The sequence below is a fragment of the Antedon mediterranea genome, chromosome 5 (genome assembly GCF_964355755.1).
Source record: "Antedon mediterranea chromosome 5, ecAntMedi1.1, whole genome shotgun sequence".
Lineage (NCBI taxonomy): Eukaryota > Metazoa > Echinodermata > Crinoidea > Comatulida > Antedonidae > Antedon > Antedon mediterranea.
In genome coordinates this window covers 23,774,281-23,801,092 of record NC_092674.1, presented here as the reverse complement: position 1 = coordinate 23,801,092, position 26,812 = coordinate 23,774,281, and the positions used below count along the sequence as shown (strand labels likewise).

General features: G+C 34.4%; 3 protein-coding genes across 3 annotated transcripts in view; 2 read left to right on the top strand and 1 right to left on the bottom strand.

The window, feature by feature from the left end:
- Positions 1-15,391, bottom strand: part of LOC140049831 (uncharacterized) — a 32,677-nt gene extending 17,286 nt beyond the window's left edge. Inside the window, exons 1-15 of the mRNA XM_072094779.1 lie at positions 15,319-15,391; positions 14,970-15,051; positions 14,289-14,441; positions 11,295-11,455; positions 10,583-10,694; positions 9,848-10,048; positions 6,403-6,684; positions 4,751-5,290; positions 4,183-4,338; positions 3,849-3,982; positions 3,474-3,636; positions 2,610-2,831; positions 1,909-2,106; positions 1,313-1,519; positions 479-661 (exon numbers count right to left, since the gene is read on the bottom strand). Coding sequence (XP_071950880.1) covers positions 479-661; positions 1,313-1,519; positions 1,909-2,106; positions 2,610-2,831; positions 3,474-3,636; positions 3,849-3,982; positions 4,183-4,338; positions 4,751-5,290; positions 6,403-6,684; positions 9,848-10,048; positions 10,583-10,694; positions 11,295-11,455; positions 14,289-14,441; positions 14,970-15,048 — 2,791 coding nt within the window. The 5' untranslated portion in view covers positions 15,049-15,051; positions 15,319-15,391. The remainder of the gene's footprint in view (positions 1-478; positions 662-1,312; positions 1,520-1,908; positions 2,107-2,609; positions 2,832-3,473; positions 3,637-3,848; positions 3,983-4,182; positions 4,339-4,750; positions 5,291-6,402; positions 6,685-9,847; positions 10,049-10,582; positions 10,695-11,294; positions 11,456-14,288; positions 14,442-14,969; positions 15,052-15,318) is intronic.
- LOC140048917 (RWD domain-containing protein 2B-like) lies at positions 12,163-14,048 on the top strand. The gene is made up of 2 exons (XM_072093715.1): positions 12,163-12,537; positions 12,627-14,048. The coding sequence occupies exons 1-2, from the start codon at positions 12,307-12,309 to the stop codon at positions 13,305-13,307; spliced, it is 912 nt and encodes a 303-aa protein (XP_071949816.1). The 5' UTR covers positions 12,163-12,306; the 3' UTR covers positions 13,308-14,048.
- Positions 15,392-16,305: 914 nt separating the features above from the next.
- On the top strand, positions 16,306-22,547 carry LOC140049953 (membrane-associated progesterone receptor component 1-like). Its single transcript, XM_072094906.1, has 3 exons — positions 16,306-16,597; positions 19,822-19,977; positions 20,778-22,547. The coding sequence occupies exons 1-3, from the start codon at positions 16,321-16,323 to the stop codon at positions 20,897-20,899; spliced, it is 555 nt and encodes a 184-aa protein (XP_071951007.1). The 5' UTR covers positions 16,306-16,320; the 3' UTR covers positions 20,900-22,547.
- Positions 22,548-26,812: the final 4,265 nt, after the last annotated feature.

Genomic DNA, 26,812 nt, shown 5'->3' with positions numbered 1-26,812 from the left:
GTTGTGCTATAATTGGGTATGCAGTTTCACACACAATTCCACCAACAATGTGGCTATTTTCTTTATAAATGATATAAAACAAAACACTCCCTCATCCATAACCCGCCCAAACCAAAGAAAGGAGTAACAGACTGACTGACAAAAAACACTAAAGTGATTGAGCTCGCTTTTTGAGTCCCTAGCATAGGTGTTATTTATATTGTGAATGTGTAAATGTAAATGGGTTGAATAACCTGCGACTTGCAGCTTACTGGGCTGAATTGCACACAGGTGTGGAGGACACATATCCCAACTTTCTACTCCCTTATGGGTCCCTTCGTGTCGAGTGCTGCCACCAAGCGGTGCCCGTTTGTTTGAATGCACCAGGTAACCCACTACCTTTCTGGAAGATGTACTTGATTCTTTAAAGTGCACACGAAATCCAGAATTGAATTATATTGAATCAATTGGAGAAAACAAATATAAATATTTTATTTACCATGTATAATCTGCATGTCATCATTGGTAACAACGACCTCTAGCAATTCTACTGGTACTCCACCTAATGTATAACTTACAGAGACATTACCATGGATTAAAAGGTCGTTTGCAAACTCTGGGTCACCGCTGACTATTTGTCCACCAGTTGTCAGAAGTATGTCAAGATCGTCTCCATTTTGCCCTAAAGAAATCAATTCAGATATTATTCTTCGTCATTGTGTTGCCTAGTCTTTATTGTTGTATAATGGAGTTCAGCAGACCAACCATCTTGAAAAACACTATATTGACTTTGACCTCAGACTTATCCACTAATGACATTACTGTTACTCTGTGCCAACGGAAATCGTATAATAGCGATTGTTTCACTCAAATAATACTGAACCTTTGAGTTGATTGTTGAGCATAACACACCCAATTCGATTCATTTGATTGGATGATTGTGGTAACATGATATAAAACTACATGTGATATAGCACCAGTGTGCTTTGTTATGTAAATCGAGTACTGCAACTTTGTTTTGCGAGTTCATTTTTGTTACACGGAGAGTGAGCAATCATACGCACTAGGCTGTTGTTGACAGATCACGTTCAATCAACCTGTAGTAATTGTTTTACTAAATTTAGAGCGCTGCCTCTTCGTATAGTTTTATGACTTGGTCTAGTTAAAGGTAGGCGTGTTATAAAACCAATAATGTTTTATACTCAATAAATGGTATAAATAATTTCATTTCACTTATAAACATTCATTGTATAGACCCCTACCTGTAGTAGTAGCATAAACATTTCAAAAGAAATCACCTTACATCATCAAACACAAATTTTAAAATTGATACCTAAATTACTTAGTACACCATCAATACTCTTTAATACATGTATAACATCAATGAAAACATTGGAAGAAAAGTTGAGTTTTCCGTCTAGCTGTTGGGTCTCCGAGCTGTTAATAAACACAACATCTTCAGGAATCCTAAGCCCATCAACAGAACCATTCACATACAGCTCTCCTTCTACGGTTATATTGCCAGTAACAATTATTGGCCCTGAAACAACAATAATAATAGGTTTTTGATATTTTATCTTTACTCTATATTTTCATTATTACTTTGCATTTAACAGTTAGCCAGATATTTCTTTAATAATTAAACAAGTTAAACAATATATAGATAGTAGAACACATGAGAGACACTGTTGGGTCTAAAGGTGTCTCTTTTATTTAGGGGTTCGGTTCTCAATAGAACCTATCCTTTGGGACACCACTATTCAGGTGACATTCCTATCACGGGGACACTTTCATATGACAGGATTGAGGGGAAATATATGTTTTAACACTATGGCCAACCCCTATTCAGGGGACACTCCCATGAAGGAGACACTATTTTGTCCCGAATGTGTCCCTTTAATAGGGGTTCCACTGTGTATATTTGTTCACCTGTTATATTGTATTCTACATCCGGTTGCATGGTTGTGGTCTCAAATTCTCGAATGTTGACATCATCAATAGTGCGATTTGCCCAAATACTAACAGAATCTTCTGCAACTGCATCTCCCAGGAACACTTTATAGTCTTTATGAGAAAAACATTGAACAAAACCGTTGTTGCTGAGTAAGATTTTGATTAGTAGTGGAGCTGAAGATTGGCGGTTAACATGCTGCTTGCCTTAAAATCCCAAGGTCCGGGGTTCAATCCTGACCTATTGCTATTGATTTGTAATTCACAACTCTTTTAACTCCACTCTCTAAGCCTCAGATGAGACACAGTTTATAAGCATGTTAAATTATAAATTAGTTATCCATCCTATAATTGGCAAGTTGCTCGCTGTTGGATGCGTATTAAATAAAATTTGAAACAAAGTTAATCTTAGAGGTAAAAAAATAGGTTTGATAACTTTATATATATTTCTTACAATATGATAATTTGGGACAAACATTTGCAGTTAAATTGCATATTAAAATAACATAAAATTGGTAGCTTAAATTTTGTTTCATCACATCACACAAAACCAGACAGAGACAAGATTCCTAAAAAGCCAACTTAATCACTATCTATTTAGTCTCCTATTGCACTGATTGTGTTCAAGGTAAAGCAGACACAACATGTGACTATTTTTCAGAATAGAGTAAACACTATACCTGTAAATATACACGTGTCGTTCGATTTCTCTTTGAAGATTGCATATTCTTGTAACTCGTCCAGATCAATGTCATAAAGCGACCCAACTTCAACGTCATCGTAGAAGAACATACTGCCATCAACTGTCATGTGACCAGAGAAATGCTGATCACCATTGATAAGTAGTAGGTCGTCATCGCTGATGTGGACGCCATCAACCGTTCCATTTGACCACAGATCACCTAAAAAATTTGTAGAACGATGTCAACAAAAATTTAATTTCTTTCATTGGTGACCGAATAAATATTATTTATATTATATAATATATAAATCCAAAGGCAAATTACTGAAAAAATGACAATGATGTGGGTATCAGTGGCTGGATCTCAATGGAGATACAAAATAAAATCAAAAAGCTAAATCAAAACGAGAAGTAAAACAGCCAGAAAAGTTAGCAGAGCTTTCGGGCAACGCTAGCCCTTCATCAGTGCTATATATATATTACCACTAAACGATACACAGCTACACAGGGCCCATGACCAGGACACACATTTACAGCAGCAGTAGGCCTAATTAGTGGCCTTTTTAAAGTAGAGAACAGTGGCCGTATTCACCATTCACACTTCGGCTAACCACCCTTAAAATTAAGAAAAAACTCCTATCTAAGTGAATACAATTTAAGGTTAATGCTATTTAGTGAGTTAAGTGAAATACAGTACTTCACTTACTGATGATTGAATATCTCACTTAAGTTTGATTGAATATCTCACTTAAGTTTGATTGAATATCTCACTTAAGTTTGATTCAATATCTCACTTAAGTGCGATTGATGAATAGGGCCACAGTAGTGGAAGTCATTTAGTTTTTTAAATATTGTATTTTACCTTGAATGTTCAAACCATTTGTGAATGTTTTAGTGGCCTTAATGACTCGATCCTCATCCTTCAAAACAAGATTATCCAAATATACTCCATCTACTAGACCATAGGTATCAAGATGGTTACCAACAGTCAGTTCTCCCATTATTGTCAATGGCACTTCAATAACCTAAATAAAGTGAAGATTTCAAATCAATGGTGCTTGAGCAAAAAAAACTTTTGGGTCCGATTTAAAGTGAGTATTTTGAATTGATAACATAAACAGTCCTGGAACATGAACTATGGTCTAGAAGAGCCCTGAACCTGTACTTTATGTTTGTGGTGCCCATGTTTAACCGCTCAGCCACTTGACTTGGCATAATCATTATTTTTAGTTCTCACCAGAGATTTGTCAGTTTGTACAATGTCTGAATCAAGCTCTGAAATATTGATGTGATCATTGATCAAGTCCAATTCTACCGTGACCGAACTACTGACAACTGTCTCAGCTGTTAGTGCTTCAAAATTCTTTTGTCCTGAAAGGAGACAAATTTATTCGGTTTTCATTTAAATATTGCAAGCCAGGTGTACACTATCTAATAACTGTCATCTTTCTGGTAGGCTAGTGAAAAGCTGTTGCTTAATGATGATAATCAGTGGGCTAGCAATGAGGATATGGGTTTATGAGCACTAACATTTAAATAGGTACTGAGAATAGAATGCAATTGACCTGTACCTGTCACATATTGATCATCTCCAGACAACCTTAAAAATGTTGGCAACAGATCGACAATTTCTTGAACTTCTGGCCACCTTTCAGTTAAGTTATCTGCAAGTTCTCTGAAAATGTCATCTTCATCTTCATTAAAAATTGATCCCCTATAACCATGCACTGAAATGTAATATTTTTTTTATTGAGTAGATTCAGTAGTAACCATAGAGATAGTGAACTATCCTCAACAACTAAAACAAAAAATTCTTATTTTTTTCTGTTTGAAAAGCAAACTTTTGAGAAAATGGGAGAGTTGACGGTAATAAGTGATAATTATTTTACTGCAGTAACTACACATTTTTACTCCAGTAATGTATGATGAATTCAGTTTGTTGAAAGACAGTCACTGCATTAAACTGTATTGCTAAAGAATTACAGAGTTGCAGTATCTCCTGTAGAAAAATTTTGATAAAAAAGTGTGATGTGCCCAAATGTGGTAGTGATATGCTTAAATATGGCAGTGATATGACATCATTATGTCCATATATGGGCACATCACATTTTTTTTGTCACATAAAGTTTAGATACTTACAAATATTAGCGTCAAGGGATCTAATTCTATTAACGGAAGCATTGAAGGTTTTTAAACTATTAATGACTTGTTCTTCCAAAGTATCCAACATTACAAGATTTTCCATTTGATCTTCTACTTTAGCAATTAAAGTGTTGCTTTCATTTAGAAGATGTTCTGCCTTTTCGATAGCTGCCAACGCACGGTTGTGCAAGTCCTCTACAGGATTTTCCTGCTCAAATTCCAACATATAAACATTTGTTTCATGGATACTGTTTTGGAATCGTGCAATGCTCAGATAAACAGTGTCATTGATGGTATGTGAAGTGAAATCCATTATGCTGGCTGGTATTGGATCCCAATATGGTTGGTAGGTGACCTCTCGGAAGCACCAGCCATCATAGAAAAAAAACCTTGCTGTGGAACTACTTGACAGGACCAGTAGCTGAAATTGACCATCTGGTGATGTGATAGTGTGCCATTTCCGAGCCAAGTTGGCCTTGATGTACTGAAATATCTCAAATCGACCTTTGTAATATTTGTAAATAATTGATTGCTCATCTAATAGTTGAGAAAAAAAAAATTGTAAACACATACCACAACAGGCTATTATGCGAATGAGAGAAATGTTGAGGTACAATATATCAGGCCAATAAAAAGTATTTGAAAAGATGATAGTATATATATCCTGTTTGCATAGTTTTAGGCCTACTGTATAAAAGTAAAATATAAACATTATTAGGTAGCTGACTGATGAAACAACTTTGAATGAACAACCTCAAATTTGTACTATCTAGTATCACTTCTTAATATTAATTGTGATTTTTTTTTTATCAAGAGTTTTATTTTTAGTATATACTACCATTTTACACCCAAAAGGATAAATGCCCCCTAAAAACTGTTCTGAACAATGAACACCCTCACAAATTTATTCAAATAAATATATAAACAGCTGGCACAGAAAATTAATTCTAAACCGTGATGATACTGAAATTGAATTAATTTGAAAACTGTCAAAATCGTACACGATACATGTTGACATCCTAGTGCTAGCTAATATTGCATTTCCTGCTGACAGCTCGCGCTTGGCTTTCTGCTTGATTGTCTCTACGTCACGACTATTTGCATAGCTTCGGAAATGGTTCGTGGCGAATTCATAGTTCAGCGTTTTATATCAAAATATTACAAAATTCTCAAATTTTGCAAAGTTAATTTGGGTTTATCATGAACCTATGATTGTTAATTATGTATTGTGCTGCTTCATGTTTTTTTTTTTTTTATTAAACTTTGTTTAATGAGGGTGACTCAAAACATCCGGGGCTGACATGCAGAAGGCCCTCAACACTTAAAAAACGGGAACGATAACAAATACAAAAAGACGAGAAAAAGGAAAACAAACGAAGTGACCAACTTAAATATAAATATATATAATAAAAATAAAGTTATGTATATAAAAGAATATATATAAAAATTTTGAAACCCTCAGGGACAGTGCCTAGCTCTAACATATTTAGGGGTGAGATATTTTTTTAGTCGAGAGTTACGAATTTTGATGGGTAGTGCATTCAGCAAAGACGGAGCTTTATATAAAAAACTGTCTCTGAAGGTTTCAAGATGTTTGGGTTGGTCAATACCATGAAACAATAAGGATGAGGAAATCTAATGTTGCTTACCATCTAATCTCAACTTATTGATAGCCAAAGCCAGAAAGAATTCTTGATCGATCCCCACGCCAAAGGTGAAGAATTCAAAGTCAAGGGCGCCCTCCACGTAGATATACTGATGGTGGACAAAATCCTCAGCATTGGGGCTGAACCTCAGGATTTCCGATACACGTCTGATGTATAGATCATTACTGGCGAGTGCGATAAACTTGAGGTTGTGAATGGTGAACGAACAGACATCAACGATGAATTGATTAACGGGAAAATCGCAAACTTCATCAAAGTTGTAACCTAATACAAATTAATTAATTAAGTAAGGTTAAAGAAATTGGCAGGCATCAATGTTCATTGCTAGAGATGTAGGCCTAAGGTCTTCCAGTGTTTGGGGTCATTCCATCTCAGTTCACCCAAAAAAAATGGAATTTTAAACCCTACCTCTTCCAATTTTGATGAAATTTGGTATATGGGTGATTCATAGCAATTAAAGCCAACATTTCAAATTTTAACTTTATCGGACCAACGGTTTTCGAGATATCGCAATTTCAATTTTCGGTTTTTACGCAAAAAAGCGCGCGGCCGCCACGTTTCAAAGAGCTGTATCTCGGGAACTATAGGTTCGATTTTAAAAACAAAGGTATTTTTGTAAAGGGGAGACCATAAGGAACCTAAATATACTAATTGTGTTTGTTTTATGTTAATTTTAAGTTGAAACTTTGACATATATTTTGACCTTGAAATTGACCCCGTGGAACACGCCCGATTTGTTGGTGACTATCACGAAAAATGTAGCCCTACGTGTCAACTACAACATATAAAAAAATTGGAGGGGTTTTTTTCTTTGTTTCCATGAAATTACAATTTGAAGTTGACATACCTCTTCCTTTTAGTGTATTTTTGGTGTTGTTATACTTATACACAGTGTGAACACTAACTGTTAAGGTGTCTTATTGTTACGCTTTCTCATCAGGCCCACTTAAACAGTAGATGTATTTTGATATGAGAAATACTGGGTAACTCACATACTTTTCAAATCAATTTTGACACATAGTTTAGTGTCCTTACTATGTTATTATGCACATTAACATATGCATAATAAGTGATTGCAGAGAACATACAACAGTTACTGTATATGCCTTTTTAAAGGTTGTCATCCCCTATATAAAAACAAAACTACCAACCATGAAAAAAGTTCATTATTTCACAGATGGATGTGGCGGCCAATACAAAAACAAATATTACTTTATTAACCTTTGCCACTACCAGGAAGATTTTGGTTTAGACGCCGAGTGGAATTTTTTCGCTACATCACATGGCAAGAGTGCGTGTGATGGCATAGGTGGAACAGTTAAGAGGCTTGTCACTAAGAGAAGCTTACAGCGTTTGACTGAATGTCATATTATCACATCTCTCAGTATGTTCGACTACTGTGTAATTTTTTATTTCTATTTTATGTCTTTAGGCAATGTGGCCAAGGATTATCAATAGTGAATTAGTCACTGTCCTATCAGATAGGTGGTAATCCCCCTGATACAGGGGCTATTGTGTGAACCAGTTCACCGGGGTAACCCCCTACTCTTTTTCGAATAATGAACTGGGTCCTTTAAAGTACACACATGTTATAACTGTGTACACTGGACTATGGTTTATAGTCCTTATCCGAGAAGACTTGAAGAGAGGAGCGAGTCGGCCTCGAACCCTTGCCGATGTTGTTGTCTTTTAGGTACGGTAAACGGCGCCCCTGCCTTAACCGCTCGGCCATATGACTCGCTCATATGGACATTCCAGGCATCAACTTTTTTCATGTGGGAATAGATGAGGTATCTACTGTAGAAAAAGAAATAAAGCCGAGATTCAACCTCGCCCAGACCATCAAGGGTACATTACAATATCATCGCTTTGTTCCCGTTTCTCTGGCACAGATGCAGGTCTACAAACTTAGTACCCAGATAAACCCTCCGGATGTGGTAGTGATTCAAGAATCTTTCAGTGATGAAAATGAAATTGTTGCTGATACACAACCCACCATTATTAGACTTCAGAATTTTGTGTGCTGTAGTTATGATGGTGTCCCATGGATTGGTTTGGTGGTGGATGTCTCACTCTCAGAAGAGTTTGGGGATTTTCAAATTAAATTTATGCATCCTCATGGGTCAGCGAAAACCTTTTATTGGCCGTCCAAAGAAGACTGTTGTTGGATTCCTGAATCAAATGTACATTGTATTATAGCCTCTCCGTTTATAAAATCCTCTCCGTTTATAAAATCCTCTTCGACTAGGAATTACAGTATTTCCCAAAATGATCGCCACAACATTTCTAAATACTGTTTGAATTGTCCAGATGACAAGGAGTAAAGGCCAGACATAGACAATTGTAACATTATAATAATATTTAGTTTGTAAATAAAATTAATTTTGGAATACATCAAATTGACATTGAAGTAATGCATGGACAGACACCAAAAATACACTAAAAGGAAGAGGTATGTCAACTTCAAATTGTAATTTCATGGAAACAAAGAAAAAAACCCCTCCAATTTTTGTATATGTTGTAGTTGACACGTAGGGCTACATTTTTCATGATAGTCACCAACAAAACGGGCGTGTTCCACGGGGTCAATTTCAAGGTCAAAATATATGTCAAAGTTTTATTCAACTTAAAATTAACATAAAACACACACAATTAGTATATTTAGATTCCTTATGGTCTCCCCTTTACAAAAATACCTTTGCTTTTAAAATCGAACCTATAGTTCCCGAGATACAGCTCTTTGAAACGTGGCGGACGCGCCCTTTTTTGCGTAAAAACCGAAAATTGAAATTGCGATATCTCGAAAACCGTTGGTCCAATAAAGTTAAAATTTGAAATTTTGGCTTTAATTGCTATGAATCACCCATATACCAAATTTCATCAAAATTGGAAGAGGTAGGGTTTAACTCATTGGGTGATCTGAGATGGAATGACCCTCTGAAAGAAAAAAATCAATTCAAAATATTCTTAAATCTTATTTTGCAGCAGCGTACCGGAAATTTAAGATGTATGCTTTTTTATAATTTATACCGTAGAACTCTCTTCTTGGACACCCCTACTAAGAGAACACCTTCCTGTGAAAGATGTATTTTCCCCCAAAAACATTAATTAAAGATTAATTAGTAAGAAAAAAAAAATGTTTGACAATAGATGGTTAAATTCAACCAATTTTAGGGAAAATTTTTTTTTTGGATCCAATTTTTTGTCAAAGTGGATAACTATTATATGTAAACATTAAAATGGTATATTAAAAAAAAAATAATTGTAAGAATTGTTTTTTCAGTCGGACAACACAACTTGAAATAAATGAGGGGAAATATATGCATATTGACGAGAAACTTTGTTGTGTCCTGAAGAGAAGATGTCCCCTTAATAAGAATTCTGCATATACAGTACACATGTCACAGTACACAAATATGCAAATTACCTCTCCACTCATACACGACACCCTCATCTGTAGCATTAACTCTTGGTAGGGAGTTGATTACCACAAGACACCACTCATCATCAAGTTCAAAGGCTTCCAAATCTATTGCCCCTGCGGACGGTATCTCCTGCACAATCTCAAACTGTTTGGTTGCCAAGTTGAACTTGTAGATTACAGTACATGTAGAAACAAACCTACAAACTGAATGCAATAAGAAAAATCCAATCAATTTTTTTTTTATTATTAATCAACGCCACACATACAATTAAATTATGTTTATTTTTGCCTTTAGGCTATAAATGTCAACAGTAGGCTGAAAACCGCGTAGCTTGTCCCATGTAGAATATGTATCTATCCTGAGCGGAAACTGCCCATACGCTTTAAGTCGTGTGTAAATGGTCATAAGGAATAAGATTAGTTAATGGTAATAAAACTATAGAATGTTTATTTCTTTACCGCTTGACTGTATAAATTGGCCTAAAGATGTAACATTTTTTTTACTATATCATAATCATATATTTATAATATCCCGGGGGTGGGAGGGGCAGGGGACACTATCTTGTGAAATGAATGAGTAGGGGTTTGATCATGTGATATTTGATTGGCCAATATTGCAACATATTTTGGAGTACCTCTGCATGGTGAATCACTTTTTTGAGTAGCTTTATATCTTGGTTATCAATTATAGTATTCTTATCCAGGAGGAGGAGAAAATTACAATAAAATATACAAAACCTGTTATTTCAGTTAAAACCATGTAGGAGTCACCATGTGTCATGGTCAACGTTTCCAAGTCTTTCAAAGTAGGGGTAATAAATGACTGGACCTCATCGTATCTTCCCGCAACCTAGTGTAGCATAAACAAATTGATACAATTCATTAGACTAACTGACAATACACGATTTTCGTAAAATTATTTTTGATCGTCTGATGTTTTGTTGTTGTTGACGCGTTGTGAAGACAAATGAAAAGTCCAACAATATAATAAGTTAAATTTACTACTAAAGCATGTTAATAACATACTTGACATAATTTTATATCGGAAAATTAAATCCCCTACCCGGCCTAGATTAGTAACATCACAATAAAACGGTGGTGATAAAAGTGGGCACAAAGGTGCAAAGCAGAGGTCTGAGGCCCCTGGTTTAGGAAACCTAAGTGGCCCCTCAAGTTCCAGTGCTGGAGGCCTCAGGCGTTTTTAGCCTAGCTATTCGGCATATTTTAATGCCAGTTTTATTCTATGGACACTGCTCAGGGGCCTCCAATAGCTCCGGGGCTGCTGGGTTTAGCCAGTGAGCGCTCATAGCCATTACACCACTGTCGAGTAGGCAGTGTGCCTATGCTCATACACTGTGGTTCAAATTGTTTAACCGTACAGTGATGACAGGGAATTGGCTGGTGATGAATGTAGGCCAATCTTTTGTTTACGCTCGCTTGCAAACTTTACCTCATCATGTTCAAAGACCTTGGTTACCAAATTAACACCATCCGTTCCAGAAACAACAACATAGAAGGTGCCATCTCCTGCACAAAACACTGACATGTGTGTTGGATTTGAAATCTGTAAGTCGCTGTCCAAAGAAGTGACATTCACCAAGACTGCCAAATCTAGAAAACAATATATACAATTAAATCCATTTAAACGGTTTAATTAGTTATACATAATAGGCATCATATAGACTAGCCTAGCTATAGGCCTATAGCTTAGTAGTATAGCCATCGGCGTAGTAGGTAAAGGTGGTAGGCCTACCAATCCCTCGCTCAGTAGGCTAAGTTCAGTATTTTCTATTACTTAACTACATTTTCAGTTTTGATTTTATAGAATATAAATAAAATTCTTCTTGCCGCTGCTCCCTGCTTTGTGACCTCATCCTCTAGTCTAAGGCAAGCTAGTCTACACTACTAGGCTCTAGCTAATAATAATAGACCTCCTCTGAGCAGGGAGGTATATAAATCCCTGTGGAGCTAGCTTATTTATTATAATAATATGGGCCTAGGTTTAGCTAGTGTAGTAGGCTTATATTATTAGACTGTTAGGCCTAAAGTAACCTTCTCCACCTGTGTGATCAACATAATTCCTAATTACTAGTACAGGTATTAGTAACTAGGTATACATCAGGAATAGATAGCCTAGACCTAGGTAGTTTATTTAGTTGACCTTCGTCCTAACTGTACACCCCCAATAACCAAGCAGGATTTGACTTTTGCTTCATTTTAATATTGAACTTTAAATTTCCCGCAACGCCGTTTTGTCACGCGCGAAATTGTGGCGTAGATGGAAGATAGAGGGCTCACTAGTTGGGTAGTTTGAGGACGTCCTTTTCTGTTTACAAAACATAGGTCAACTATTTTCGACACGTGGAAGGGAAGTTTACGCTATGTCCCCCTTTTCCTCTTCTAATTCGTTTCTAATACTGTATTTTGTTTTATTTGTATTTAACCAAAAATAATTAATAATCATGGCTTATGAAAATATGCGTAGTATGTTTGAGCTACAGGTATCGGAGCTTGAAATGATGCAGTGTATGTACCCCAATGACGGTGAGCTAGAGATAGATGACCCAGATGTGATCGCGGACATAAAAGAGTTTTGCGCGCATGAATGTGACGAAGTTGCAGGAGTACAGAGGCCTAGCATTCTACGTCAGATTTCATATGCCGTTAATATAATTATAGGGGAAAATTTAGGTGTAAGTAGTGTACTATATAGTCTATATTATATTTTTTTTATTTCTTTATTTCTTGTTAATAAATAATATTCTTTACAATACTTTTGCAGATAAAATTGATATGTGATCTGCCTCATGGTTACCCATCCGAGGCACCGGAATTAATCGTACGATCAAGTTCATTTTCACGGGATTCCCAAAGAAAACTAAACGAAGATTTACAGCAGCATATACAAGAGTCTTTAAATGGGGAACTCTGTGTTGGGGAAGCAATCACTTGGCTTCAGGATAACAGCCAAAAATATATCATAATAGCAACAAAAGAGGACACAGAAGAACTGGTTAAAAAGTCTAAAAATTGTTTTACATTTACTAGGTTATGGATACACAGCCATCATATATATAGCAAATACAAAAGGCGGGATATTTTAGAATGGGCAAAAGAATTTAAAGTAACAGGCTTTTCGTTACCAGGCAAACCAGGTGTGATTTGTCTAGAGGGCGATAGAGAATCTTGCGAGGAGTATTGGCACAGGTTGAGACGTTTGAATTGGAAGAAAATTTCCTGCAAACATCGAGAAGATGTTCCATTGGAGAATGGGAAAATAGCTGAATTGAGAAAATTTACCGGGTTCGAGGAGAAAGCGTTTAAACCGCATGGCATGGAGAAAGGAGGACGAGATTATCACATGGATCTTGGAATGCTTTTCAAATTTTTAGAAGAACATGATTGTGCTGAGGTGTTTAAAATATTACTTGGAGTTGATGGAAAACCATCCACAAAACCATAATTACTATACTAATTTATTACGATAGTGGCATCTACCATGTTCAACTGTGCATGTATTTTTTTTTATTGGTTGACCATGCATTTAATGTAAAGTTTTCTATCAGTGTGGTTGACTGTGCCAATAGACAACAACACATTTGTCCAATAGAATACTTTAAATGTCAGGCACAGACAAAAAAAGTGTGATGTGCCCATATGGTAGTGATATGACATCATCGTGTCCATATATTGGCACATCACATTTTTTTTTTCACATCAAGTTTGATAGTGTAGACAGAGCTTTAGATATGAAATAGATTCTACTGCAGGTTACCCTTTTTCAATGTATGATTTAAAGTAGTTTGTAATACAGATGTTTATTAGGCATTCACACTGTAATAATGTAACCAGGTTAAAGATCAAACAAAATTTAGTTGCTTCAGTAACTGCAGTAGATTCAGTTTTGACAGGATCCTTTCATTTTTTTTTTTTTTACATCTTTTTGATAATTCACAATTTCAAATGTCAAAATAATAATATGTAGAGTACACAGAATTATTTACAGTATATAACTCAGGACAATTATTTTCTTATTAAATTGCCAACTTTATTTGTAACTTGTAAGAGTGATACTTTTTTATTATTAAATAAATACAACAAGCAAAGTTATGACATGGTTTATTATAATGTGCTACAGATGTAGATGAACTAAGATTATACTGTGTATTCACTTCACATGTTTAAGATCAATGCGCCCAACAAAGCCCGCCCTCTCTTTCTCTCTTTGATACGCCGCAGTACTATTCCCAAATTTAAGCTTTCATTTTCAGACGATTTCGAAGAAGGCGATACTTTATACAACACATTAATCCGCTATATGATTTAATGTCTAGTAAAATCGTGAAGACCATCACGGGGACGACTTTTTGTTCGATTTATTTACGGACGTATGTATAATGTTCGTTCGTCTACGGCCCCGAAACAAGACGTGAATTAGACCTACCTTTTGATATGGTCGTCAACGTATTCGGCAGTTCTCTTTTAGCCCTGTGATGTTGATTAGACTGCTGCTTTATTTTCTTTATAAGATTTAGACGTCGTGATGACATCCCCTCCGCTCGTTCCTGATATTTTCCTAGCAACTCCGACAAGTCTCCTATTTAAAAATGTATTGTAATAAGAAATTTCATAAACTATGTATTATTTTTGTGTGGTTTATTTATAATTGCCAACCATAAAGAAACTGTACCTCCTCGGTGTAGCTGCTTTTAAGAAATACTGTACGTTTGTAGGCCTATATTGATCAACATTAACAAAACTTTAAAATAAATAGTCTAATTTACATGTCTCTGTGGGCGTATCTACGAAAATTAAAGGGGTGTGGTTGCAAAACGGGGGCTGTCAAAAAGTTACAACCGTGCTGATAACTTAATCTACAAAACTGTCACTAATATTGGTTCCCACCAGAGACGCAACGTTTGCGCAACGTAAGTTTTTGACCAATCACAGGCGATGGAACTCTTTGCTATTGGTCAACTTTGCGTTGAGTCAACGTCCTTGAGTTTCGTCTACGTACAGTCCTTGCGTTGCGTCTACGTCTGTGCGTTGCGTCTCCCGTCCTTTTGTTGCGTCTTATAGGGGCCAATCTTTATGGCAACACGTGAATACACAGACATAGGCTTACCTTGTGAATATACAGCGACCAGGCAACATAGGGTGAATGTGTATACAACCAATACATGATATCTCGCAAGAAATACCATTTTCTAAGATGTAAAATATTTTTAAAATCTTAAAATTGAGTTTATTCTGTCAAGTTAATTCTATTCTACAAGAATAAGTATGCACACCCTGATAGTTATTGACGAATAAAAACTTCTCAATCAGTTGTACAATTTCGTAATGTAGGACGGATGCCAATTTGCTTTTGAATTATGGCCTAAACATATAATATAATTATATTACATAATATTGTTCAAATGTAATACTGTAATTACAAGTATTATCTAATAGGCCTATATCAGGTAACTTACCCCCTTTGAGCCTATTGCACTGTAAGACGTATATTTCCTTTCGATTATCAAGACACACCTTAACAATCTACCCTCCCACTACACGACGTACACAATGAACGCTAAAGTCAATTGTTGAGTATTCCAGGTGGTTAAGGAATTTTGCCAATTTGCATTGAATAACAGAATGGTAAATTTAACCACAAGGTAAAGAAGGACGTCCGCGCCAATCCATCCTTACAAAATAAAAGGCACTTTTATAGTTTAATTTGACTATTCAAAACGGAAATCAATACATATTTAGTTATTGTACGTACGTGACGTGTTGAACAAAAGTCATAACACATTCATGTTAAATTCGTTATCCTTGCGCACGTTAACTCTCATCACCATTGGGCGCTTGGGATTGTTCCATTTTTTTTCAGTTTAGGGTACGATACACCTGTGTAATGTGGAAATTTACAACAACTTTTTACTTTTTATTCTAAGTAAATCAGTTTTATCATCTCGTTAGGCCTAACGTACGTCATGGAATGTTTTACTATATTTTAGTAGGCCGGTCATTGGTGTTCGCACAGGTTGAACTGAACTGTTAACATTCCTAACTAACTACTCGACTGTAAATAGGAATTTTCTTAGGGTTGATTGTGTTAATACCGAATATTTATACTGTATATACATTCGTATTTGTTCATGCAGGTATAAAAATATTTTATACCTCCATGATTTGTTGGTGTTTTATTTTAGCTGTAAGCCTATCAAGTACATGTCTCGTCCGAAATAGATTAATAGGGCCTACGTCATTTATTCAAGGTCAGCATAAGCGACAAATAAAATTGTCTTATACGACCGACGTAAAAAAATCAGACTTTATAATTCTTTAATAGCTATAGTATATTTATGCTATTTTGTTTTTCGTGAGAAATCAGTCATATTATTTTATTATACCGCCGATTTGATTAATTTGTCATCACTGACGCTCCATAGTACAACAGATTTCCGAAAAAGTTCATAAACGTTAAAATGGCGGTTAAAGAGTTACTAACTGAGCTTATTACAAGTCCAGTAAACATTGTTCTTTTAGCCACATGCTTTTATCTTTTGTACAAAATAGTATTCGGAAATGCACCAAGGGTAAAAGATGGACCAAAAGAACCCGTTTTAGAAAAGATGAAGAAGAGGGATATGACTTTAAATGAACTCGGCCAGTACGATGGTGTGAAGCATGACGGTAGGATCCTCATCGCGGTGAACGGGAAGGTATTCGATGTTTCGCGTGGTAAACGATTTTATGGCCCAGGTATGTACACAATCTGGTAGGCCTAGGCCTAGCGTTTTGAGATTAGTTCTGATATCTCACATTAATGTTTTAAAACTTGTTACTAATCTCCATAATTGCTACTACCAGGACTTCAAGTAGCCTTGTGTTGCATTTTGTTATATTATTATTATTTCTAGCTTGCTTGAAAAAATTGTTCAAAATGAAGTACTTTATTTAGGTGATTATTGAGAAAGGATGTGAGCTGAGCCCTGCTGATTGAGTGACTTTTTAATTTTACAGTTTAATTATTATTAACAATTTGCATAATGTGTTTTGTTTTCTCTCAAATTGTATTCCTACTGTGTGTTTGTTACAAAAAGCATTGATCTTATTAAATATTATTTAAAAAGGTGCTGTGTACAACAACAGAACACAAACAACAGTAGTTTGTAATACAACCAAGTACAGTATCAATAAACAAGATGCGGACGTCATATTTCTAATGCTTTTGATTAAAATCGCCTGCAGTCACTAGATAAATAATAAAATATGTGTTTTATTATCAAATCCTAAACAAACAACAGGCCTAACTTGAAATGCTATAAATAAGCTTGTCTGTACAACTGTACAGTTGTGTTGTGTACATTCAGTAAACAATGACAAGTTATATTGTATTACTCCATGCACACGTGACACGCATGTTTTGTGCGGTCTCATTTTTATTTTAAACTTTTGTTTTCATTATTGAATAAAGGTAATGAACCTAAAAAATGTGATGACATACCTTATATTTATAATATACAGAGAAATCTTGACAAGCTCACTATAACAACAACAATGGCAACAAGATTTATTATTATTTAATTATTGACGGATGATTTAAGTTAAAAACCTCAGCAGTAATTGAACATTGAATTTTTTAACAAATTGTACGACGATGTTGGCCAGTTTACCCAAACCTTTGTTTTGTTTGTTTTATCTTTATACTGGGTAACCTCTTCAGTCAAAGACTGATCTCCCAGAGGGCCCAGTTGGTGATCAGTGGCTGTGATGTACTAGTACACCAGGGTAACCCCCTACTCGTCTCGAAAGATGTACTAGGTTCTTTAAAGTGCACACGAGCAAGTTGTGTACACTGGACCTACGGTTTATAGTCCTTATCCGAGAAGACTCGTTCTACCACCAGAACCATGGAGTGAGTGAGCCTCGAACCCCTGCCTGTGGAGCCATTGTTCGTTTATGAGAAATGACTTTGGGGACCCCTATGGAATAAAGCTGTAGAGGTTATAGGGTTATCCTCTTGCTCTCATTCTGTCATTTTGTATATGTTTGTTGTAATATTTTATTGATTGATGAATGAATAAGCAACAAATAAAAAAACATACAAAGACAATTTTTTTGTATCTAATCTAGGCTACAGTAGTATTGTAATACAGGATTTCAAGGGATACAGTACAGCCAGATTTAAGGTCTTTACAAGGCCTGTAGAAAAATCAACAATGAAGAAAACTCACTAATACAATCTGCTTTCAAGGTCACCTTGTAAAATATGCCCATGTTTATCTGCCCACTCTCAAATTGTTAATGCCTTCTCATTTTCAAATTAAAATTGAGTTTTTTATTTGCAATTTTGTGAATTTATTAATATTTTGAACAAAATAAACTTCCACATACTACGATCAGATCAGACTTACAAATATAATGACATAATAAAAATGCAAAAATATGCATTTTTCAAACATTTAGATGCAAAGGTATTTTACTATCCGATTTTAATTGTGTTGAATAAATAATTGTGCATTTACAATTATCACATTTATTTAGTCTGGGCTATTAAATCAAAATGGTAGATAAAATTACTTTTCAAATTCAATGAATCATTCGTTATCATAAAAAAGTATACAATGAATTTAAATAATATTTCAGTTTTGTTTTTGTTCAATTTCAATTCATTTTAGTCTAAATAGTACAGTATTGGAAATGTGATTAGTTTATGATTTTACTCCACTCAGCTGTACAGTACAGTATGACAGAAAGACCAAATAAAAATTAATGATAGGCAATTCTCCATATTGCAGGAAGATCTGCCCATAATACATTTAATTGCTAACCAATATCAAATTTAGGCGATCAAATCGCACCCACAACCATTTAATCCCTGACCACATTAGTACACCATTATGCCAACCAGCCAGTCTGGTGTTGAATTTATGATTACTGAGAAAATGTGCATTTGTGAGCTTTCAATCAGGACCCAGCTGCCAGACGCTACCAGCAAATATCAGTTAGAACTTTTTCCAGGGTTTTAAAGTTGTCAGAACATATCCTTGGTTTAGAATGTCCCAGTGATGACAATTTTAATCATCAAATGTTTTTGTATGTGATTACATGACTGAATGTAGTTATCTATGTGTGCAACCAACCGTAAAAAATCTTCTTGGACCCAGTTCAAGTGTGTGTATTGTGTTTCAATATTTTACATAAGAGCACATGAGAAATTAATCATGTGCAGTATTATACCACATGTCCGACTTCCTTAAAGATACTTTTGATAACTTCTGCAGTAGTATCAGATAATTATATTCAGCATTGCAGTATACAGGAATTATCAAAAGCTGTTCTGAAAGATCAATGCAGTTCTAAAAATAGCATTGACAATAATAATCTAAATATAGCAATTAGCAGGGAATCAAATATCATAGCTGTGCTAGAAATAGCAGCAATAAAAAAAACATTTGTTTTACTGAGGCAAGAAAAAAATAAATACATTTTTAGAAAGTGTAATTACTGCAGTAACTGCAGTTTAGAATAATGTTCATCCCTTACTAACTATACAATACATTGACTGTATGATAATTATTAGTGGGTGAATATTTCTGTTATTTGATTTTTTTCCCCAACCAATTCAATTCAATAAAACTTAATTATCCCAAACTCGGGGGAAATTCATTTGGTTGTAGTAATACAAAGATTCATAAAAAGTACACAAAAAGCAAGCGAGTCCGGGATGACCGAGACGCAACTGGTGCTAGCCAGGATTTAAACTAGAACTATTAAAATAAACCTGGCTAGCGACGAGGGCGTATCCCCATACTTCGGTTTGGGTTTAGCTTTGCAATATTTTATTTAGTATTAATTTTTCTTATGATCAGTAATTTGCAGCTTTGAAGACTAACACGGAAAGTATTGGAAAGAGGGTCAGTTTTATTCCTTCTGATATTTCTAATCATTCAAAATAATGTTGTTTTTTTGTATATTTTCAGATGGGCCTTATGGTATCTTCGCTGGACACGATGCAAGCCGAGCCTTAGCCACATTTAGCTTAGATAAAGATTCTTTCAAAGATGAAATAGATGATTTATCAGATCTAAATGAAGAGCAGATGGAAAGTGTGCGAGAGTGGGAAATGCAGTTTTTTGGTACGAAGTCATTATATTTATTTACTGTTAATATTATTTATGTATTTTTAATTATTAATATTAACAAATGACTACGTGCAACATTTTGAGAATTGTCAGAAAAGATAATACAGTCAAGTCTCTCAATACCGAACACTATTGGGGGTGGCCTAATGTGTTTGGTTTTCCGGAAAGTCTGGTATTCGAAATGTATTTCTAATGGTGAAAATGAATTTCAGACCTTTTTGAAGCTCCCAAATGGTTTTGGGAGAGTTTCCAGTTTTCAGAGTCAGTCTAGTATTGAAAGAGTCAACTGTACTTCCATATTTCTTGTGTTTACTGACTGTATTAAAATTAGGCTGGTTGGAAAGCCTTACAATAACCCCGAGGCTGGGTAGTTTTGTAGTTGGATGTCTCCCCCCTCCCCCCCCCCCCAGTTCCGCCCAGACCAATTACATCCTTAATATTGAACTGACTGATTTACACAAAGTATCTTTAGTAGGTGCTGTGTTAAAGTTGAAATTAGGCTGTGTTGAAGCTCTTTTTAAATAACCCTTAGGCTGGGTATGGAAGAACTTGTAGATTGGAATAAGAATTTGTCGCAGAAGATGGAAACATGAATACGCATGCATATAAGATGACGCTTTTGATTTATGCGAAATAATTCGCCTAGTGGAAAACGGGATTTAATATTAGACAAAAAATATTAGACTGAGTGGAACACTTTGAAGGGGTACTGCGTCCAACATAATTTATATTCATTAATAATTCACAAAAGTAAAGACTAATTGATAACAAATTTTATATATTGACTTTTTCAGAAAAGTATGAATACATAGGAAAATTGTTAAAACCGGGCGAGGAGCCGACAGACTATTCTGACGACGAAGCAAGTGAAGCAGAAAAGAACGAGGATAAAAGTGAAAAGGATAAATCAATTTAAAATGAACTCCCAAACAATTAATGAAAACCAAATGGATCATATACAATACTTAGAGCATAACCATTATGCGAGTCTGTGAATTTGTTTAGTGATCACCACCCTTGGCCGTCAAAGGATGTCAATCGCTGTTTGTGTACTGTGTGCTTTTCGATCATGCTTTGTGGCATCAACACAAGATGTAATCACGCTTCGACTTATCCAGTATTTACAACTCGACCAGAGCACCATTAAATGAGTGACTATTTGTGTATTACTGTTCGTCTACAGACATTAAGCAACAAATATTTTTGTTAATAAATTTTTCAACAAAATTGTTATTTTTATTCTAACTAGAAGTAGCCTTGATGTTTTGAATTAACAGTATTTCAAGCTAACATAGTTTTTATACATTAATTACACTCACACATTAGGCCAATAATAAATATGTTATTTTGTTAATGATGTATCACATAGGTCTGACTCTTATTCTTTGTTACACCAGGAATTATGCACTTAACAAACTTACTCTTATCGTTAAAAAAAATGAATCGGTTTTCCAGTCAACTTTCCAAAATGCAGGCAATCAGTTCTTCAATTTTCAAGAGATCAAAATTATTCTACTGCAGCAACTATATTTCTGCAGTAACTATATTTCTGAAATAACTGTATACAATTTTAGTTCGTCAGTAGGGTAGAAGTTGATAAAAGGCAGTCACAGCAATAAACAGTGATTTCTTGCCAAATACTGCAAAATAGGTTTAATTTTAAAGAGTAACAAAAAATATCGTTATTTCAGTAGTATAATTTTGGCATGATTCTTAAAGTATAAAAAGAATGTCTGATTTTTAATGAAATAAAGTTGCTGGGTGTCTTGTTTTGAGTGTAAAAGAAATTGTAAGAAATCTTCCAAGTGTTGGCTGTGTGTTAAATACTCTCAATCCCTGATTGTTTCAGGAAAAATGTCCCCTAAATAGGAGTGTCCTAATAGAGCTGTTCAACTGTATTGACACCAACTTAATGTTGAATTGCAAAATGCACATTTCGTGACTGTTGTGATAGCGTTTGTGAATCCTGAATTCCTGGAAGCTATCAAAATGCCAGTTGGTTGTATAATACCTGTGAGCACCAGTGTTCTATTGCTAGTTTAGTGTGTAGCGTAATGTCCAGTCCTGTATGTCTTGCCTTAAGGGTCTTTCACACCTGCTATGAGCCGCTATGCTTCCCGTTCAGGTTCACGTCAGATTGCACGTACAGCATTAGAAATCTTTCGTTTCCATGATGCGACATGCAGATTACATGCACCGAATAACAAGATTGGTGAGAGCCGTGTGTTGCATCTTGAAAACAAAATGGTGTGAAAGACCCTTATCATTTTCCTCTGTGAAAAACACTGACTAAGCACTGTATTTAAATGGTTTTCTTCATATAACAGAACCTTTATGGCGCAACATAACAGAATTGCAGATAAAATCGGGATAATATGATCACATAAAATTAAATCCCACCGTTAATTATTGGTTATTATATTGTATATGGTTCATAATCTAATCTTTTTTTTTCATTTTTGTAAATATTTAATCAATAGTTTTTAATTATTTTATTTTAATTAATGCAATTTTCCTCTAAATAGAAATCATTTGGGTAATGCTATTAAAATTGTATTGCTTTTCTTCTGTGTTGTTTTCAGTTATTTTCAATAGTGTAGGGCTTGTCTGGGCAAGTTGGTTTCATGTGCACAGTTAGTTATCGCTAAATTTGGAAGTAACCAACTTGTAAATTACTATGCGTGAGTGCGCTCTTCTTAAGGTTGGTTCTCACTACGACGCAACGACTTAAGGGCAACGCAATCGAGTTAACCAATGACAAGCCACAGTTTGAATAAACCACCTCTTGTGATTAATTAAGTTACTTGCTTTGTATCCTAGTGGGAACCAAGCTTTTGACAGCACTGAGATATATCAGACTTACATTATAGATTGACAAAACTATGATTATATATCACTTATGTCCTTTTGGGAACCAAGCTTTAAAGATATATTGTCCCCCTGAAAAAAAAAGTGTTGTTGTTGAATATGCCATTTTGATGTTCCATAATAGTTATTCACTTTGACCAAAAATTGGATCGAAAAAAATTAAATTATTTACCTGAAAATATAGTAATTTAAAGCAAAGAATAGCCAAGTTGGCTGCCAGCCAATGGGTATTTGGTTGAATTTACCATTTATTTCGTAAGTGAAATAATTATTTTTTGTCTACAGAAGTGAATAACTTTATTAAAACTGCAAAATGGCCTATTACAAGTTTAATTTTATTAATCTTCATTTTTCATGTTTTATGAGGACAATACATGTTTAATTAAACTTTATTCTTTTGTGTGGGATAATACATCTTTAATAAGGAGAGGTGATACTGTATTTATTAGTACAGTACATTAAAAATTTTGATTGTTTAAAAAGAAAATGTGTGGATCTAGATAATGTTTTCTTAATATTTTTGAATGAACCACCAGTATTATCTTACACACTTTGCTCTTCCATGTCTTGTTTGGGTGATCGATTGACCGGTGGATATTATGATCAATAAATTTGATTTTTGTGATTAATTGATTAATCTGCCATGCATTGCTGATTAATGTAATAAAATTACTGACTACAAAACTGTAATTATTGAATATTAAATGAGTATATCAATGTATGCAAACATTCGGGCCAGGATTTGTTGTATGAAATTGTGTGCCATGATTTGATGTCAGATTTTTTTATCAGTCGAAAATCTTTTACAAAGCCATAATATATTACGATTACATTACAAAGAAGCTTAAAAAAGGAGTAAAAAAAAATATTTCGATTGTGGTCCTATCTAAAATTGTAATAAAAGTATAAGTACTGCATTGCAAACAACTATTAACAAGAAATATTTCTTACAAAAAACGCCGCGTAACTTTTTGACTGGACAGTTGTAAGAACAGTCTTCATTAATCTAATACAATAGGTCGGCCAATCAAAACGCAAGTGAACAATTGGGACCTTACTTGTGATTTATGTCATTGGCCTGTCAGCACAGTCGTTTCTTTCTAGAATTAAACGCACAAACTTGTATTGGGAATAATGTATGTTTATGTGGTTATTACTATCGCATTTAGGTATTGATAATAATAATAATATGGCTTTTGAATATATAATTACTGTCTGTAGAATAACATTTATACATTTTCGGTTCGCGATGAAAAGTTATATGAATGGATTTGTAATATAGGTATTTATAATAATAGTATATGGGTAGTATTATTGCTAAGCTATCACCAAATCGCGTTATAACATTATTTCTCAGGGTTTTTTGCACCATTGATCAATACCAAACGCGTATCGGTATTATAGTTTTTAATGAATCATTACATATTAATAAAAAATACCCAATTAAATCAATCGCGTCAGTCCAATTCGGATTTATGTTTCGTTCTGTGTCTACACTGTCCCAACTAGTTTAACAAAAAAAGTGTGATGTGCCCAAATATGGTAGTGATATGCCCGAATATCGTAGTGATATGACATCGTCATGTCTATATAATATGGGCACATCATATTTAGTTTGATAGTATAGACAGAGCTTAAGGATTATATTTAAAAAATGTTTTCTTACATTTTGAAAAAAAGTATTTATTTGTTTATAAGCCCAATTTTCCAGTCTTAATTTTACATTTTGAAAAAAAAGTATTTTATCTGTTGATAAGCCCAATTGTGCAGTCTTATTTTACATTTTGAACGAAAGTATTTATTTGTTGATAAGCCCAATTTTGCAGTCTTATTTTACATTTTAAACGAAAGTATTTATTTGTTGATAAGCCGAATTTTCCAGTTTAATAATAATGACCCCTTCCACAGTGCTTATACCATATACATTTTACATGATATTGACCGTGGGTTCTTTACCCCTCTGATGCATTTGTTTTTATTGTACCTTTTTAATAAATTATTATATGTTTAGGCCTAATCACACCCAATTTAATGAAACGGTCAGATTCTGATTTCAATTGAACGAAAGTAGTACTGTATTTATTATTCATTGATAAGCCAAGGGTCCCATGGCGTTAGCCGATATCTTGAGCATTTGACTCATGTGTCAACCTGTAACACAAATCATTCTTCAAAATCTAAAGAAAGAACCTCACACGTCTTTTTTGTGAGTGATACACTATGGATATGCCCACGGAAATAATATGTGGACATTGCAAACAATCATAGGCCTACAGTAACAAACATAACATGGCTAATAAGCATAACATTCAGACTGGTTTGTTTTCTAGTGGATTTTTATTTACTTTATCATGTAGAATAAAACTAGTAACAGAGGCTATATTAATAATTATACTGATTATCCTTGATGTTATCGCGTCTAATAATAAAATATTTTGTTGTTGATAAGCCCAATTTTTCAGCCTTGATTTTACATTTTGAACGAAAGTATTTATTTGTTGATAAGCCCAATTTTGCAGTCTTAATAATGACCCTTCCACAGTGCATTTTACATGATATTCACCGAGGGTTTTTACGCCTCTATAGCCACTGATCAATATCATAATTAATGTACTTTTTTAAATGAATATTGAAATGTTTCAACATACCCAATTCAAAAAACGGTCCGTTTTCGAGTTCAATCTTTTGATTAGAGAGGTTGGAGATTCATTTTGAACGAAAGTATTTATTTGATTGATAAGCCAAATTTTTAGTCCTAATGATTTGAGATTCAACGGGTTTTGCTTTCAATTGTATAATTATATAATTATATATATATATAAATATAATATTAAGTATAATTATGAATTCACCAACACTTTCAGGCCCAATAACAATGATCCCGGGCCCGAGTTTTTGTAGACCTGACTTCCATGCACAGCCACATGTTAAGGAATATGAATCTCTTTATGATTTTAATATGGTTCGAAATGATATTACACAACAACGATTAGACAGCAACTGTGCAAGAGTCCAACTAATAAAATCGGAATGATCAATTAATTGAACATTTAGGCCTACAGCATAAGGCCCATACACTAGGACGATAACGATCGACGATAAATAGACAAATGTGCATTTTTAATACATAAACCAAAAGAAATATAAACAATTCCTTTGATGAAAATTATATTTTCACACGTCCAATCAAATGACGTCATGATTAGTAAGACCAATAATATCGTGACAATACAGCGATTTTATTGTTTTTATTTATCATGACGTCATTCGATTGGAATTTGAAAAAATTATTTTTATCAAAGACAGCATAAATGATTATCCTATAGGTCTAGAACGAAAACCTTTCTAATTTCTTTTGGTTTATGTAAAAAAAATGCATGCTATATATTTATCGTCCGTCGTTATCGTCATAGTGTAATTGGGCCTTTATACAAAAAAAATAAATTGATTACGAAGTTACATGTCATTTTCACCTATCACCAAAAAACTAACCTTTTCAACACTAATTAATTGTTACGAAGCCAATTTATATTATATTTCATTAAAACTGAACTTTACGGTAAATGAAGAGTAAGTATCAGTTAATATGAATAATATAACTAGTAGGTCTATGAACTTGCGTCCAGACACAGAACTGTGACATTACTATCATAAATATTGAAACCACTTATAAAACCTTTTTTTAAAGAAAATATAATTGTTTTAGCAGAAGGCTAATAAACAAATAGATAATGTACAAACCTTTTTCTGGATTAATTAATGGAGCAGGCGTTAATAATAATCTGCTGCTGCTACCTAGACTGATTGTTCACCTTCTGACGATAATTGATTGGACCCCCACACGGCATCTGATAACCAAAAAAAAAAATTTACCAGGACTGTTTCAATGATTTAATATCTGACGGCGTATTATTATAACATTGGCCTAGATTGACAGTCAAAAGAAAGTCATTGTCATGTA